At 36.3% G+C, this 15124-nt stretch overlaps 1 protein-coding gene across 15 annotated transcripts in view; it reads left to right on the plus strand.

Moving 5' to 3' along the window:
- The first annotated feature begins 2598 nt into the window (after positions 1–2598).
- The window catches only part of ZNF326 (zinc finger protein 326), a 31758-nt gene continuing 19232 nt past the window's right edge, over positions 2599–15124 (plus strand). For 8 of the 15 annotated variants that reach the window (XM_034437187.3, XM_034437188.3, XM_034437191.3 and 5 more), the window contains exons 1-4: positions 2712–2874; positions 7605–7728; positions 9646–10051; positions 13138–13333. In XM_034437187.3, coding sequence (XP_034293078.1) covers positions 2859–2874; positions 7605–7728; positions 9646–10051; positions 13138–13333 — 742 coding nt within the window. In that variant the 5' untranslated portion in view covers positions 2712–2858. Of the gene's footprint in view, positions 2875–7604; positions 7729–9645; positions 10052–13137; positions 13334–15124 lie in introns of all 15 variants that reach the window. The other 7 variants (XM_034437189.3, XM_087889927.1, XM_087889931.1 and 4 more) reach the window with 4 other exon arrangements.

A 15124-nucleotide genomic window follows, 5' to 3' on the forward strand; every position in this document is an offset into this window, starting at 1 on the left:
CAATGCTTTATGACTATTTCGTTTAGTGACTGAAATCGTATTCCCAATTATCTTAGTTAAGAGAAGACTACCAGAATGTATCAAGGCTTTGTTGCTCTTTGGTTTTGCTGGTGTCTTAGTTATTTTCCATTATCATCATTTCAATGATATATGCAAGATCAACATGCATCATTCTCCACACTTTGGTCATTTAGAAAGGTGCTAAAATCCAGTGAAATGGCAAGCCAGAATGCCATCTCCAAGATCTTAGTGAAAGGATAGGCCATATATAGAAATAAGAATCAGCTAGCAAAATTCTGGCCCCTTGTCTAATTTATGAAATATGTTCCACCCTTTCTTCCAGTCAATAGTTTGAATGGAAATCAGAGTTTCCTACTTCCAGATCCCAGTGTTCTATGACATATTCTGTTTTTCTCCTTCCCTACTATTCTAATTATCAAACTTAAACAAGAATTCTGGATAATTCAAAAGCTGGCTGAAAACATTATGACATTTTAGTTGATACTATTAAAAGCACTGCATAACTGGATGTATTAAAACTAGGAACTTTAGAAGAACATTTTTTAAAAAAAGATAACACAAAAAACCTGGCTTTAACAGGTTTGCACAATGCCTTTAGACATGGGAAAAAAGGATTAGAGGATGTGGCAGAAAAGCTTAGGAAAAAGGAATGGAATTGGGTAATAAACATTTTCTGAAAGCTCTCACAAATTATATTTGCATGAATAGCTTGATCTAATGTAGATTTTTTTTTGAGGAAAAAAACCATGGTTTTTTTCATATTTTATATTTCATCCTAAGTTATTATTATTATACTTTGACCCACAATAATACAAATTCCAGCAGTTTATATGTTTCTAACCTTAGGTAACAGCAACTGACTGACCTTGCCTGAACTTGGAATTTAAATAGGTTTGAGCTGGTTAATATTTACCTAGACAGGGAAGTTGAAAAACATCCATGAAGAAATCAATTCCATTGTATTTCCAGGAAAAATGCAAATGTTGTGCATTTGTTACAAGAATTATATTCAACTAAGAGAAAACTTTATTTTTAACATTAGCTAAAATAATTGACTGGTATTTTATTAACAGTAGGAAAGACAAATACGCCTTCAAGATTATTATATAAAGTATAAAATCAGCCTACAGCATAGAAAGTTGTATGCTCCTTTTATTGTTTACATTTCATCAGTAATTTATAAAAAGCAACAGAAGAATGAGTTTTCGGTCCATTGTTCTGCTTGGTAGCTATCAGTTACTTGAATGTATTATTTTAGGCGATTTAGTTTTTATGATATTGTACTTTGAATTGTTGAATTGTTGAAGTGCTGCCAGATCCTGGATGGATTGAGTGGCATATAAATACTGCTAAATGAACAAATAACCTGGATCCACCAAAGTAGGAACAAAAAGGCCCTTTTCCCAGGAATGGGCAGCTACACTATACAAATGTGATGAATGTATAAAAGTGATTTATGCTAAGTTTTAAAACTTAAGATGTCTGTGACTGTCCTTCCTGCACTACTTCAGAATCCCAGCTGTGACATCTGTACAAGGGATTGAACACCATTGGACTGTTGGAAGAAATGTCCTTCTGGGTTCAGTTCCAAGTGGGGAAAAAGACATTGGAAACATGGAGACTGCTTGGAAAGATGGTTTAATGATGGACAGGAATCACATGGCTTGAGTTCCTGGGCAGAAAAAGGGCTAAGATGCTGAGAGTTCCTGGGTTTTATGCCCTCTCTGGGCTTTGAACTTCCTGGGGCACAGGAAGAGTATCCTGATTGGTTGTCAGACTCCCAGGGGATGGGGGTCTTACCTAGCCTTGCTGGTTGATGTAATCTTCCCAGGTGCCATGTGGTGAGTTTCTGTTGCTAGATGGGTTCTTTGTGTTGCAGATGGGATGCTGAGGCCTTAATGGCTCATTGACAAAGGCGGTGGGGGGGGGGGAATGAGTTTCTACTTCTCTTTTAGGGGAAATATTCTGTCTTTTTAGTATATCCTAAAATATTTCATTTTTCTAGGAGAGGGGTGGGTTTTAACTTCCAACAGGAGTAACCCCAAAAATTTGGGTGGAATATGAGATGCATAGATATTTCTAGACATTTCTTTTGAAAAAAAATCCTATCAATTCTCTCTTACAGTGTTTTAAGAAAACTCATTTTTTTTCACCGCGAGTACACATTAAAAATGAAATTCTGTTGTCTGCTCTCAAGAGAAAGTGCGTATCTACTCAAACACATACATAACATACACAATACATGCTATATAAATACATAAATATATACTGCACTATATATGTGTGTGTGTGTGTGTACACACATATATACATCAATCACTGTCCATTTTGACAAAACTGGGAGAGTTCAAACAGATCTCACTCTTGCCACCCTGACCTGTAATTTTCTCTATGCAAAAAAAAAAAAAAAAAAAGAAAAAAAAAGAAAAAAAAAGACATGTTGCACAATATCTCCTCATTGTCCACAATTCCGATACCAGGAGGAGTCTTAACTGCACATGCATGCGTATAAATATCAGACCACTAGGGGGCGATAAAGAAAGCGGTTCCTACTCTTTTTCCTTCCCGGCCAATCTTCCCGCAGCTGCTGTTATCTCTAGAAGGGGCTATTGAAACCTCCTCGTGCTCACGCTACCCCCCCCCTCTCTCCTTTTACCGGCTCTACGCTCGGAGAGAGGGGCTTTGACGTAGCCAATAAGCGTGCTCAGAAGCCGTGCGTGCTCTACGTCGCTGGAACGGAAGCTACGTCACAGGGAGTTTGCGCGCGCCGCACGGAGAGCGACGCCACTTTTAAACCGCGCGTAGAAACCCCCTCCCCCCCGAGGGCCGTCGCCGCCATGGATTACGGGGAAGGTGAGATTTTTGGGATTTGCCGCCGCGGCCGTGGAGCGGCTTGGGCTCAAAATGGCGGCGGGAGCAACAGCAGCCCCGGCGGGAAACGACCGTTACGGCCTAGTGGGGAGGGGGGGGGAGCAGTGAGGTGGGGGAGCTTTTCCCTCAGCCAGAGGCGCGCCATGTTAATTCACGACATGCTCGGCGTGGGTTTCGACACAAAAGGCCCAGAGGAGCCTGAGGAGGCCGCGCTCCTCACAGTTCTCCTCCCCCCCAACTCCAACTCTCCGTGGCCTAGTGTACCCGACCGGCTTTAATCCCAATCCAGGCGCGAATAATAGTCCCGCCAAAAGTCCTTAGTCATATTGGGAGGGGGGGGGGAAACCAAACCCGGGCATGGCTTTCTGGAATGGCGTAGCAACTGATGGCGGTGAAGGTCCTCGTATCAACGTCCGAACCTATTCACCGGCCAAGGGGACCGTTACATTTTTAGGTCGGGCCACATCTGGTTGGCCGGAATTATTTGAACCAGACGCAAAAAAAGAGAGTTTCCTACGGTAGATCTCAGGGCGGGGCCCCCGCTACGTCGCCTCGCGTCCACGTGATCCTTGCAGTTTTAGGAAAGCGGGTCCTTCCCTTCCACGTGGGGAGGAATCGGAGCCCTCCTGGAAGGGCCCCCGTAGCCGAACATAAGGGAAGCTTTGCTTTTTCTCGCCTGCGAATGGGACGTGATTCGCCCGCAGCGTTTCTCACGCGGAGGGTATTCCATTTTGTTCCTGGTTTTTCTCCTGCTGTTTCCAGGCGGTTTTTTTTAAAAATTGTTTTCAGAAAATTTAGGTTTTCACACACACATACACATATATATGAAAACCTAAATTTTCTGAAAACAAATTTAAAAAAAAAATACGCCTGGAAACAATGGGAGAAAAACCAGGAACAAAATGGAATACCCTCCGTGTGAGAAACGCTGCGGTGTGTGTATGTATGTATATATGTATGTGTGTGTGTGTCTATATATATGTGTGTGTGTGTGTGTGGGGGGGTTTCGGTGACTCCAGGCCGCTTACAAAGATAAAAAACTCGATATAAAAATAAAAAGTGGTACAGGTAGTCCACAAATTTAACGACCACGATTGAGCCCAGAATGTCTGTTGTTTAAGTGAGATATTCGTTAAGTCAGTTTTGCCCCACTTTAGGACTCTTCTCACCGCATTTGTTCAGGGAATTGCTGCAGTTCTTAAATTAGTAACACTAATTTAAGTGACTCTGGTTTCCCCACTGACTTTGCTTGTCAAGTTCACAAAACGGGATCATGTGACTCCAGGACACTGCAACTGTCATAAATGTGAGTCAATTGTCAAGCATGCGAATGTAAGTCAGTCGTGACCATGGGGACACAGCAATGGTCATAAATGAAAAATGGTCATAAGTCACTTTTTTCAGTGCTGTTGTAACTTTGAACGGGCACTAAATGAACTGTTGTGTAAGTCAACTACCCGTAACACCCCTTCGTAACAATGAATCAGTCAAATAAGCCACTGGAGGGGCTGCATCATACTCTGGGGTCACCAGACTCCTTGGCAAAACCAGGTCTTTAGGGCCTTACAAAAGTGTGTCAAAGTGAGGGCCAATCTTATTTCTGTGTGGATGATGTTCCACAAAAAGGAAGAAGAAGGGCCTTCTTGGTGTTTGTTAGATGAACCTCCTTAGGAGATTGGACCCATAAGTATTCCTTGCCTTCCCACTCTGGTGTTTTGGGTAGATGTGTTCAGGAAAAGATGGTCCTTCAAAAAAACTAGTCCCTGTAGGGCTTTGGTTCAGATAAAGTAGTAATGCTGAAATAAGGTTGTTTTTTAGTTGAGTCACATTTGTATTGCACTTTTCTGAATGCTAAGAGCTAGTTTGGTGAAAAACTAAAGTGTTAGACTAGAAATTGGGAGAGTCTGAATTCTAGTCCTCCTTTAGCCAAGACGACAAACTGGGTGGCTTTCTGGCCAGTCCACCTCGTAGAGAAATATTAGGAATGTTCACCACCTTATGTTGACCAAAAGATTATTAGGTATTTTGGCTGACTAGATAGCCAAGAAAAACAAAGGCAGTATAAAAATATAATAATAATGTCTCTTGTTCAACTTAGGGTTAGTAAGTGCTACTAAAAGAATGGCAGAATTGGAAGAAATGACAGCTAGTATTAGAAATTTGGACAATGCCACTTCATTAGCAGAAAGTGAAGAAGTGTCGAACTCATTATAAAATTAATATATAAAATTAAAAACTAAAAGTTGAGGCCTGGGTTAATAAATATTAAAAAGATAAAAATAATAAATGTGTTTAAAAAGTTCAGAGTTGTAAATAAACTTAGAGCCAACTTTGGGGACTATGAGAGACATTTAAAAAAAGGAAGGAAAGAGCTAGCCATTAAGGAAATAGTGATGTAAGAAGGAGCAGAGGGAAACATACTTTCAAAATTGTATTAATATATCTTAAAACAATAGAGTAACATTTCTGGAAAATTGTACATTAAAGGATTGACAAATAACTAACAGTGGAGAAGTAAAAGTCATAGATTCCTTGTTTTCCTTGAACTGAGTAATAAGTAAATACTGTGCTTGAGAAGTAAATAGATTAATTCTAGGGGAAAAAGGTAATGACAGATGTAGAAAAGATCATGAAGATAAGAATATTCTATGACAAGATAATACTTAAATCAGTGTTTTTTCCACTGGTGATATATTGATATGTACTATGCACATTGAGAAAGAGTGAGAAAAAGAAGATAAGATACCTTCAGATTATGGATGTAGAGTACTGTGTACTATGTATTGCAAGAAGGCTAGTCTGTAGGTCCCAGATAAAATAAAGACTGACTTCTCCCATGAGATAATGATCTATCAGTGTAAATTTTAGCCATGTACGTGCCAGATGATGGAAGAAATAGTAGATAAGGTGAAAGATGGGATCCTTGGAAGAACTGTTGATTGATACCAGTGGCAAATAGAGATGAATGATATTTGTACACTGCCACCAGTCCTGACTCAGTGCCACATAATGATAATCATTACTTAAAGACCAGAGCTTAACGATCAAAGTTATGACAGACCCCTCCCTCCAAAAATACTTATGAACTGGTTGTGGAGTTCCAATAGTGGCACATCTCATCCCTGAAGTCATGTGACTGCATTTTGGGCGCTTGGCAACAAATTTGCCTTTACTGCTGGTTGTCACATTCTGTTATCATAAGAAGAGATTTATAATATTTTTTGCTGGAAACCAGCTTTTCAGTGCAAGAAGTTGAAAAGCATTTAAATCCCCATGTATTATTTTCCCTCCCATTCTAGGAAGTAAATATTAAACTAGTTACATCTCATCAGACCTGGATAGGAGACAGATGATGGCAGTTAGGATAACTGACTCCCTAGACTTTTCCAGGGTGTATTCATTTGGGAAAATATAAAAGGTTTATTCTGACAAGATTCTGTCTTATTGGGTGTACTGAGATAAAGATGAGATAATTTAGGATTGTTCTGTGTCTTTCTTGATCTGGGCCTGACAGGATGCCATTTGGGGACAATTGCTGGCAGCAAATTTGAAGTTGGAAGATCTTTGTGTGGATTAAAAAAATACGTAAATATTCATAAAATGTTATTTTCCCAGATATTTTCTTGGGTATACCTCATCCATGGTCCAACTTTATTTAACTTTGTCTGTCTTATTATCAAACTTGTATGTAGCTGATTAAAGCATTTGCAACATTTTGTTCTTTGTGCAAATTCCTTGCCATTCCATGTGTTCTTTAAGTCACTGATACAAGCTTTCTAGAATTTTAATTTTAACATTTCTCAGAAATTTTTAAGTTTAGTATGATTAGCTGACTTGCATTTAATAGACTCAGTTAAAAAAGTAAACTGTACATAATTTAAAACCCTATATTCTTAACAGCTAAAATTATGAAATATTTTATTGAGGGTAAATGATGTGCAGCAGGCATATAATATAACATTTACTATTGAACCACATAAAAACCCTTGGAAGAAGCAGAATTTTAATATTTTGGGCAAAAACCTCCTTGATCATCCTATGGCCCTGCTCTCAGATTTTAATCTATTTTTGAAACAAATAAATATGGAATGTTTGAGCTTCGTTTGCTCAGTCCCATCTCTTCTAGCTGCTTTTCTGCAAATTAGCGTTTTTAGCTGAACTGGGAAGCAGAGGAGAGATAATTTTCTTTGTGTGATTGAATTTGTGTGGTCTTGCTGTATAGAGGTAAGCATCTTGATAGTATCTTTATTATAAGCTGTTCTTGGGACTGGAATTCAGGTACGCCTTAACTTACAACCATTTATTTAATGACCAAAATTATGACGGCACGGAAAAATGTGATTTGCGATCAGTCCTCGCACTTATATCCCAGCATTCACATAGTCATATGGTGAACATTTACCTCTTTGGCAACTGGCACATGTTTATGAAGGTTACAGGGTCCCAGGATCACGTGATCAGCATTTGTGACATTCCCAGGGGGCTTTTCATAAGCAAAATCAATGGGGAAAGCTGAATTCACTTAATGACCATTAAAAGTTGTTTAACAAGCATGTGGGTAACTTAACAATAGCAGCAAAATGGTTGTAAAATGGGGTGAAACTCACTTAACCGCATTGCTTAGCAACAGAAGCTCTGGTCCCAATTGTGGTTGTAAGTTACTAATTTGCAACAGTTCAGTAATCTTAAGTCTTTTATTATTTTTTTTTAAGAAATGGATCGTGACTATGGGCATGGTGCCTATAGTGGCCCAAGAGCTATGGACTCTTATATGAATCAGTCATATGGAATGGAAAGCCACGGAGGTGGTGGTGGAGGAGGAGGTGGCGCTGCCAGGTAAAATACTGAATCATTTGCTTTGTATGTCAAAGATAATATAAATATATTCTGAAGCATACCTCTATCCAATTTAAGTGTTCCTTGAGCATATTGCAGGGCATGGTGCATTATGCAGAGATGTAATGTGTAGCCTATTTTAAAATAATTTTTAAATATGAAATATAATGCTGCAATACATGTTTTATTCTCAGATCTCTTTTAAAATCTATTTCAACAAATGATTTTAAAAAACTAGCCATTAAATATTAGCCAGAATCTAGAGCTGAAATGCTCTTAATTGAATCAGAACTGCTGCTTTTGTTTCCCCATTCTATTTGAAAGGAACACTTAAATTTAATTTGAATAGTAATATATTTTGCAAGAATATTCATTGGTAGACAGCTTTTCATGTCCAGATTATTTTATTGGCAGGTACTAACTACACTAAAACACACTTTTGTGCAGTGTTTTAAAATTGTTCCTATCACTACAGTAGTATTTCTGACAGTTTGGTTTTTCACTGTGCCTGCAGTTGATCTCTACTAATGTCAGATCATAATTTAATTCTAAATTTGGCTTTCTTGTAAGAACTCTGCATTTTAAACCAAATAACTATGATATATTAAACCTGGTTGCAGTCTCATTTGCATATCCTAATTCTTCGATTGGCAGCAAGAAGAACATGGTTGACAATTTCGATTCCTCCAATTTTTTGTGACATTGATTTTTAAAGGACTGGGAAATTAGCTGTACAAATGCACAGTGCTTTTCAACAATTAATATAACTAACACTGATGTAAACTATTTTGGGAATCAGGAAAAAATGTACCTACCATTTAGTAATCTGAATATGGTTGGAATTTACTGAATGCATTATACAAAAAGTTTATTGGTGTAATGGACTGCTTTGTAGTTGGCATTTTAAATATGAAAGTTTTGTATTTAAAGTATAAACTTGAGATAAGATAAAATTAGCCTTCTCATATTGTGATTTTTATTTTAAAGTTTCTTTTCAAGTTCTTTAATTAAGAATTAAAATATAGTTAATTGTTTGGAATGAAAATGAATTCCTATTTCCGTGCAGTTTATGACATTGATGTTACCCTGCACACTTTTTTCTGTTCTTCAATTAGTATCTTTTTAAAATGCTGCATACAGCTTTTTGGTAATATAGTATTTGCATGTAATGTACAGCCTTTCTCTGTGCCAAAGGGTCATTAATATTTAAGATTTATTTTGACTTTTCAGTTCTATAAAGGGTGATTGTCTTATTCCTACAAACAGAGGCAGGTGAATCTATGACCTTTCAAATGTTTCCAAAGTCTAACAATTTCTTAACATTTCATTCTGGGGCTCATGAAAACTACAGTCCAACAACATTTGGAGGGCTATAGATTTTCCACTCCCCTCTGATACATTGTAAATGTAATAGTAGAAGATGAGGCATAGTTAAGGAAAAGTATTTAGATTTCTTCTGTAAGATATAACTGAACTATGAACCATTGAAATATCAAGTTAAAATAATTGCATTATTGATACTGTCACAGCTTCTAAGTTGAGAGCAAAGGCAAATGATATTGAATTGTTTTAGGCATAACTTTAAACAAAAGACTTTTATGAACCTTTAAAATATGCAGGTGCCTGCATTCGTTAGACTAGGTCTGGGCACAATAATGAGGTCAAATAATAATTTTGAGCAACTAAATTTAGTGAAATTTAGGCATTCTGAATTTTAATACTATTTTTAACTGAAAAGTGACTCAGATAGCTTTCTGTCTGATCACAGCATGGAAATGCCCAGCCCTAATCAAAGCAAACCCTACCAAAGTAAAATATACATTGATTTTAGTTGATAAATGTCAACTGATAACTTGTCTTTTGAAATGTTTAACTTTAGTAAGCTTACTTTTTTTTTCCTCACTGCAACTTTTCCAGGTTTGGACCTTATGAGTCTTATGACTCCGGGTCTTCTCTGGGTGGGCGAGATCTGTACAGATCTGGCTATGGTTATAATGAACCCGAACAAAGCCGCTTCGGAGGTAGTTATGGTGGTCGATTTGACAGCAACTACCGGAATAGCCTTGACTCTTTCGGAGGTAGAAACCAGGGCGGGTCTAGCTGGGAAGCACCTTACTCACGCTCAAAATTGAGGCCTGGGTTTATGGAGGACAGAGGAAGAGAGACTTACTCTTCCTACAGCAGTTTTTCTTCACCCCATATGAAGCCTGCACCTGTAGGCTCTCGGGGGAGAGGAACGCCTGCTTATCCTGACAGTGGATTTGGAAGCAGAAACTATGATGCTTTTGGAGGACCATCAACAGGCAGAGGCCGTGGCCGAGGAGTAAGTACAGAATCTTTTCAGATTCTTTTCACTAGTCACTCTTTTAAACCCTTTCAAGACCATAGCATTAAAACAAAAGCACTGTATATCACACTGCAGTTTTTGCCAAACTGTTAGGGTTGATAACCTTCCAATCCGGTTTGGTGTTTACCCAGAACTTAGTACCCTGTCTCTCTCTTCATTTACACAAGTAAAAGTACTATAAGATTAGTTGCTAAGGTTTTATCAAATCACTTTTTTTGTGAAAAGTGAATATTAAGGCATTGGGTTTGGTCTAAAAGGGGTTAAAAGGAATTGCATTTTTCCTTGTTAACACTAGCATCTTGGCTAGTGGGAGAAGTCTTGAAACTTTGTAAAGGTTAATTAGAACCTTTTTTCGTTTTGAGTAGGTTAAAGGTGCAATGTATACTATTGATTTTAAAGGATAAATTTAAAACCACAGAACAGATTTTGTTGAGGCAAGAAGCAATTAGTTCTTCGTACTCAATTTTAACTTACTTTAAGGTCACTTAGACTTACATGCAAGGGAAGATTTAATACATTTAAGCATTAAAAAAAAGGATAATTTCAAACCATTGTTAAAGGGATATCATCAGAATTGTTCATGCTGAAAGAAAGGTAACACTACTCAACTATGTTAGTCAACTGTTGTGTTATAATTCAGTACTAGATGCGCTCATATACTGGATTTAATGTTTTAATGCAAGTTCAAAAGAACATTTCAAAGATTATTAACAAATATCAAATATTACCCTACCAAATCAAAACATCACTAACAGCATCTTAAACTTCAGAAGATTCAAGTTATAAGATGATGTCCCATTAACTTGCTTTATAATTTCATATCCGAATTTATACAGAGAGTTTCATTTCAGTTGATCATTAGTAGATGCTCTCTTAAAACTTTAAATACTGAGTTTCAAGAAGTTGGCCTTAAGAAAACAATTAAAAGTTTAAAGTAGATTGGAGGATTAAATGTAGACTGGAATATTTTTAAATTTTCTGCATGCCTATTATTATATTTTAATTGATTTATCTATGTAATATTCTGAAGGGTACAATTGGCATTTAATCCATAGACCTAGGAACCCTAGTAATCTTTCTATAATTTGTTGATAAAGGAATAAGCTGATTTGTTTAGTCTGGTACGTTGTGAAATTAAGGAAGTTAACTAGATAATATTGATTAGTTTCCCTTTTTCTTGAGCTTAGTGTTACTCTTAAGAACTAACTACTTAAAGAAATAAAATGCTTATTTATGTGAAATGCATTGCACCTTTAATAGATTCTGAAAATATTTGCTCATGCAAATCTACATCACCTAGAAAGTGTCCTTTGATGTATGTAATATGCAGGGTGAGAATATTGCTAGACTGTTTATTTACTACAGCTCAGTTTGTTACAAAGTGAAATATAGAACATGTGCATGGATTTGTTTAGTATAATGATCTCTAACACATTATGGCCTGCTAGGAATAAATGTTACTCAAAGTACAGAAATATTGTACAGACATACTGCCTTTATTGTGTGTAACTTTTACTATTAAATATCTATGGCAGTTTACTCATTTCTGCTTATATAATTTCACTCATCCAGTCAGATGAGCCCATCTTGTATATTACTGTCAGTAAACAGTAGAATCTTGTGTGTGTTTATTCAGAAGTAAGTGCTACTAACTTCCAAGTAAGTATTACAGATTGCAGCCTAAATTATAATTATTATACTCATTCCTTTTTTTCAGTTTGTTCTATAATTCAGTGCCTTAAAATCAATGAATTCAATAGGCTCTATTGATTATAAATGTTCATATTAGGATTAGAGTTTTTTTTTACCACTTTATTGAAATTCTAAACTTTATTTTTTTCCTTTTGAGAGAATTTGATCTAAGAGGGGCTAATATTTTACTTTGCTCATTACTCCTGATATAATTATAGTTTTTTAAAAAAATAATTGAATTACATTCTCTATGCAATTATCTCAATATGGCGATGGACAGACACACACAAGCTGCTGATTGGACTGAATTGTTCATAAAGATTGAAGATTTCTAATCAGTTTTACATTGCATGTCATGCATTGTATTAGGCTTACTTGTTATATGAGAGGGAAAAGAAAAGACATTTTATGAAGGTAGCTTTTTATCTACCTAAATTAACTGTGTTAATGCAGGGCTATTTTACATATTTATAATATATACATAATCTTAAAATCCCTGACTCATATAAAAAATTATGTGTATTTACTTGGAAATTACTGTTTAGTGAAAATAGGAATATATGAGATATGCTACTTCAAAACAATAAATTGAGGTAGATAAATAAAGTATCTTCTCCATGTATTTTTAGAAGAAATTCCCATTAGTTCAGTGAGATTTATTCCATGTACAGTTTAAACTTCTTAGCACTTATTTCTGAGTTGACATGCTTGAGATTGTACTCTGAATTGTGAATAAAGTATACATACTTTGAGAAAAAGTGAAATAAGAAAAAGTTTGGAAATAAAATGTATTTTATATAAGCAAAAAGCTTCATAAATGAAACTGGAATCCCAATACACTATTAAGAGAGAAAAACTTATTCTGACATTAACAAATTTTAAACATAGACAATATTATACACAGAAAATCTTACATACATACTCAATGAGCAGATTTTAAACCATCAAAATATTATTTTAAAACATTTTTATTTATAGTAAAAGAGAAACTATGAAAGTTTCAAGCAGAGACTTTTATGATTATTTTTATTTTCCCCTAAGTTTTCCATGCATTATAGTTTTGTAGAAATAATTTTTCTTCTGTTTGTTTGAGGCATTATTTGGAGAATCCTGAAAATGAATATGGGTAAAATTCTGACAAGGCTCATAGTCTGGACCAATGATTTTGAATAAGCAGAAATCCAGTTGATACAAGCACTTTAAATCCAATATTTTAAAAACTAATCAGTTTGCAATCCTGATGTGTGTTAACTGACTAGTATTGCATTTTTTTCTTGAGTTAAAATATTTTAAAATATGTTTTTATATAAGTTAGTTTGTTTATGGTCAGCCATATCATTTTCTAATACTTGGTCTTCACCTATTTACAGTATATGGGAGACTTTGGAGGCATGCATAGACCTGGAATTGTGGTAGACTATCATAACAAACCCAGTTCTGCAGCAGTAGCTGCACGAGGAATAAAGAGAAAAATGTTACAGCAGCCGTATAATAAACCAGGTGGGACATTTATCAAGAAACCCAAACTGACAAAACCTAATGTGAAGATGAACCAAAACAAACCTAGTAAGTAATTGAATGAAAGATGTGAATTACAGCTCTATTTAACATTTTCTGAGAGGATACATTTATAATGCATTGCCGTTCCTCATTTTCCAGCCTCAAAGCCCCTTCTGTTACCAGTTATTCATAGAGATTAACCTTGGTGGCACAAATTAAAATTTTTGAAAGATATTACAAGATATTTCACCAACTTTGTGCCTATATACTATGCTCTTGATTAACACTTCAAAGGAAATTTAATCTGTTGATTGATATATATATATAAATATATATAAATATATATATAAATTTTCTGACTGCTTTTATTGTGAAGACTGCTTGCTACATGAGATGCCATAGGGCTGTTATCAACAAAATAATAGTCCTCCCAAATTTAACATATTCTGTGCACAATTACATTATTATTGGAATTTATCCAGAAATATATGCTTTTAAGGAGGACCCAAGTGACATGCCAGTCAGTGGTTTTTTTGCATGGGTTTTTATACTTTAAATAATTATTGATTGGATGGGCCAGAAAGTTGTGATTTGTGTTATGAAATTTGAGAAAAAAAATTGTCATAGTGGTTTTCTACTAATAAAGTATTGATAATATAGCAATAGCAGTTAGACTTATATACTGCTTTATAGTGCTTTACAGCCCTTTCTAAGCAGTGTACAGAGTTAATATATTGCCATCAGGAATGAACTGCTGGCAGTTGGCAGTTAGCTAAATAAAAGAGGATAGAACAAATTGTAACCCAGTGCTGGCCATGCAAAAAGAGAGGAGAGGGTCCTGCAATATGGTGGGACCTCAGGGAAGACTGGGAAAATTGGATGCAGGGTGCATGGAGGTGCAGGGATGTCAGGGGAAAAAGTTTTAGTGTATGAGTTCAAGGAGGGTGAGGAAAATGAATGGTTGGGGTGGGGGAGACAGATTGTTTGTGTGTGTGTGTGTGTAGGAAGGATGAGGAAAGAGGGCATGGGTTTCTTGCAAGCATATGGAGGCCAGGGAAAGAGAGTATAGGGTGTGCAAATGTACAAATTCAGGAAGTTAATGAAAAAGGGCACAAGGTGCAAATGTAGGGAGGCTAGGGAAAGAGGGCACAATGTGTGTTTGTTTGAGCGCACAACGGCAAGAGGATGGGGGTGCCTGAGTGTGTGTGTGATGCAAAGAAGCTGAGGAAAGAACAGAATGTGTGCAAGTGAAAGAAGAAAGAGGGTGGGTGTCATGCTTGTGAGCCAAAGTAAGGGTGGGGGAGACTTACTTGAACAACTTGTAACTTTGCCTACCCCATTAGCTTTCGTTGTTGGAAGCTGGCAGGGAAAATTGCAAATGTGATCATGTGATCATGGGACACTGCAACCAATTACAAGCGCGAACTGCTTGCCATGCGCTTGAATTTTGTTCATGTGGCTACAGGGATGCTATAATGGCTGAAACTTTGAGGACCAATTATAAATCCTTTCATTCAGTGCTATTATAGCTTGTACTGGTCACTGAACGAATGGTTATGACTGAAGGATTACCAGTTATATGTGTGGGAGAATGACTGCTATAATCTAGCATACTGATGCTTTCTGTTCCTGGAATATACTAGTAATAGTTTCTCCTATATATGTAGATGGCCAGTTTAATAAATATTTACACAAGTATTGAATACATGAATAAAATTTGATCTTAATACCTGGCTAGGTTAAAAGATTATCATTTACAAGACGCAGTATTTATTTTTCTCCCTCCCCCCCATCTCTTATCTCCTTCTCAATATTTTCCCTTCCAATGTATTTTATTTTCTCCTTTTACCATGTTTT

This window comes from Pantherophis guttatus, chromosome 3, assembly GCF_059756535.1.
Source record: "Pantherophis guttatus breed Tessera chromosome 3, ASM5975653v1, whole genome shotgun sequence".
Classification (NCBI taxonomy): domain Eukaryota; kingdom Metazoa; phylum Chordata; class Lepidosauria; order Squamata; family Colubridae; genus Pantherophis; species Pantherophis guttatus.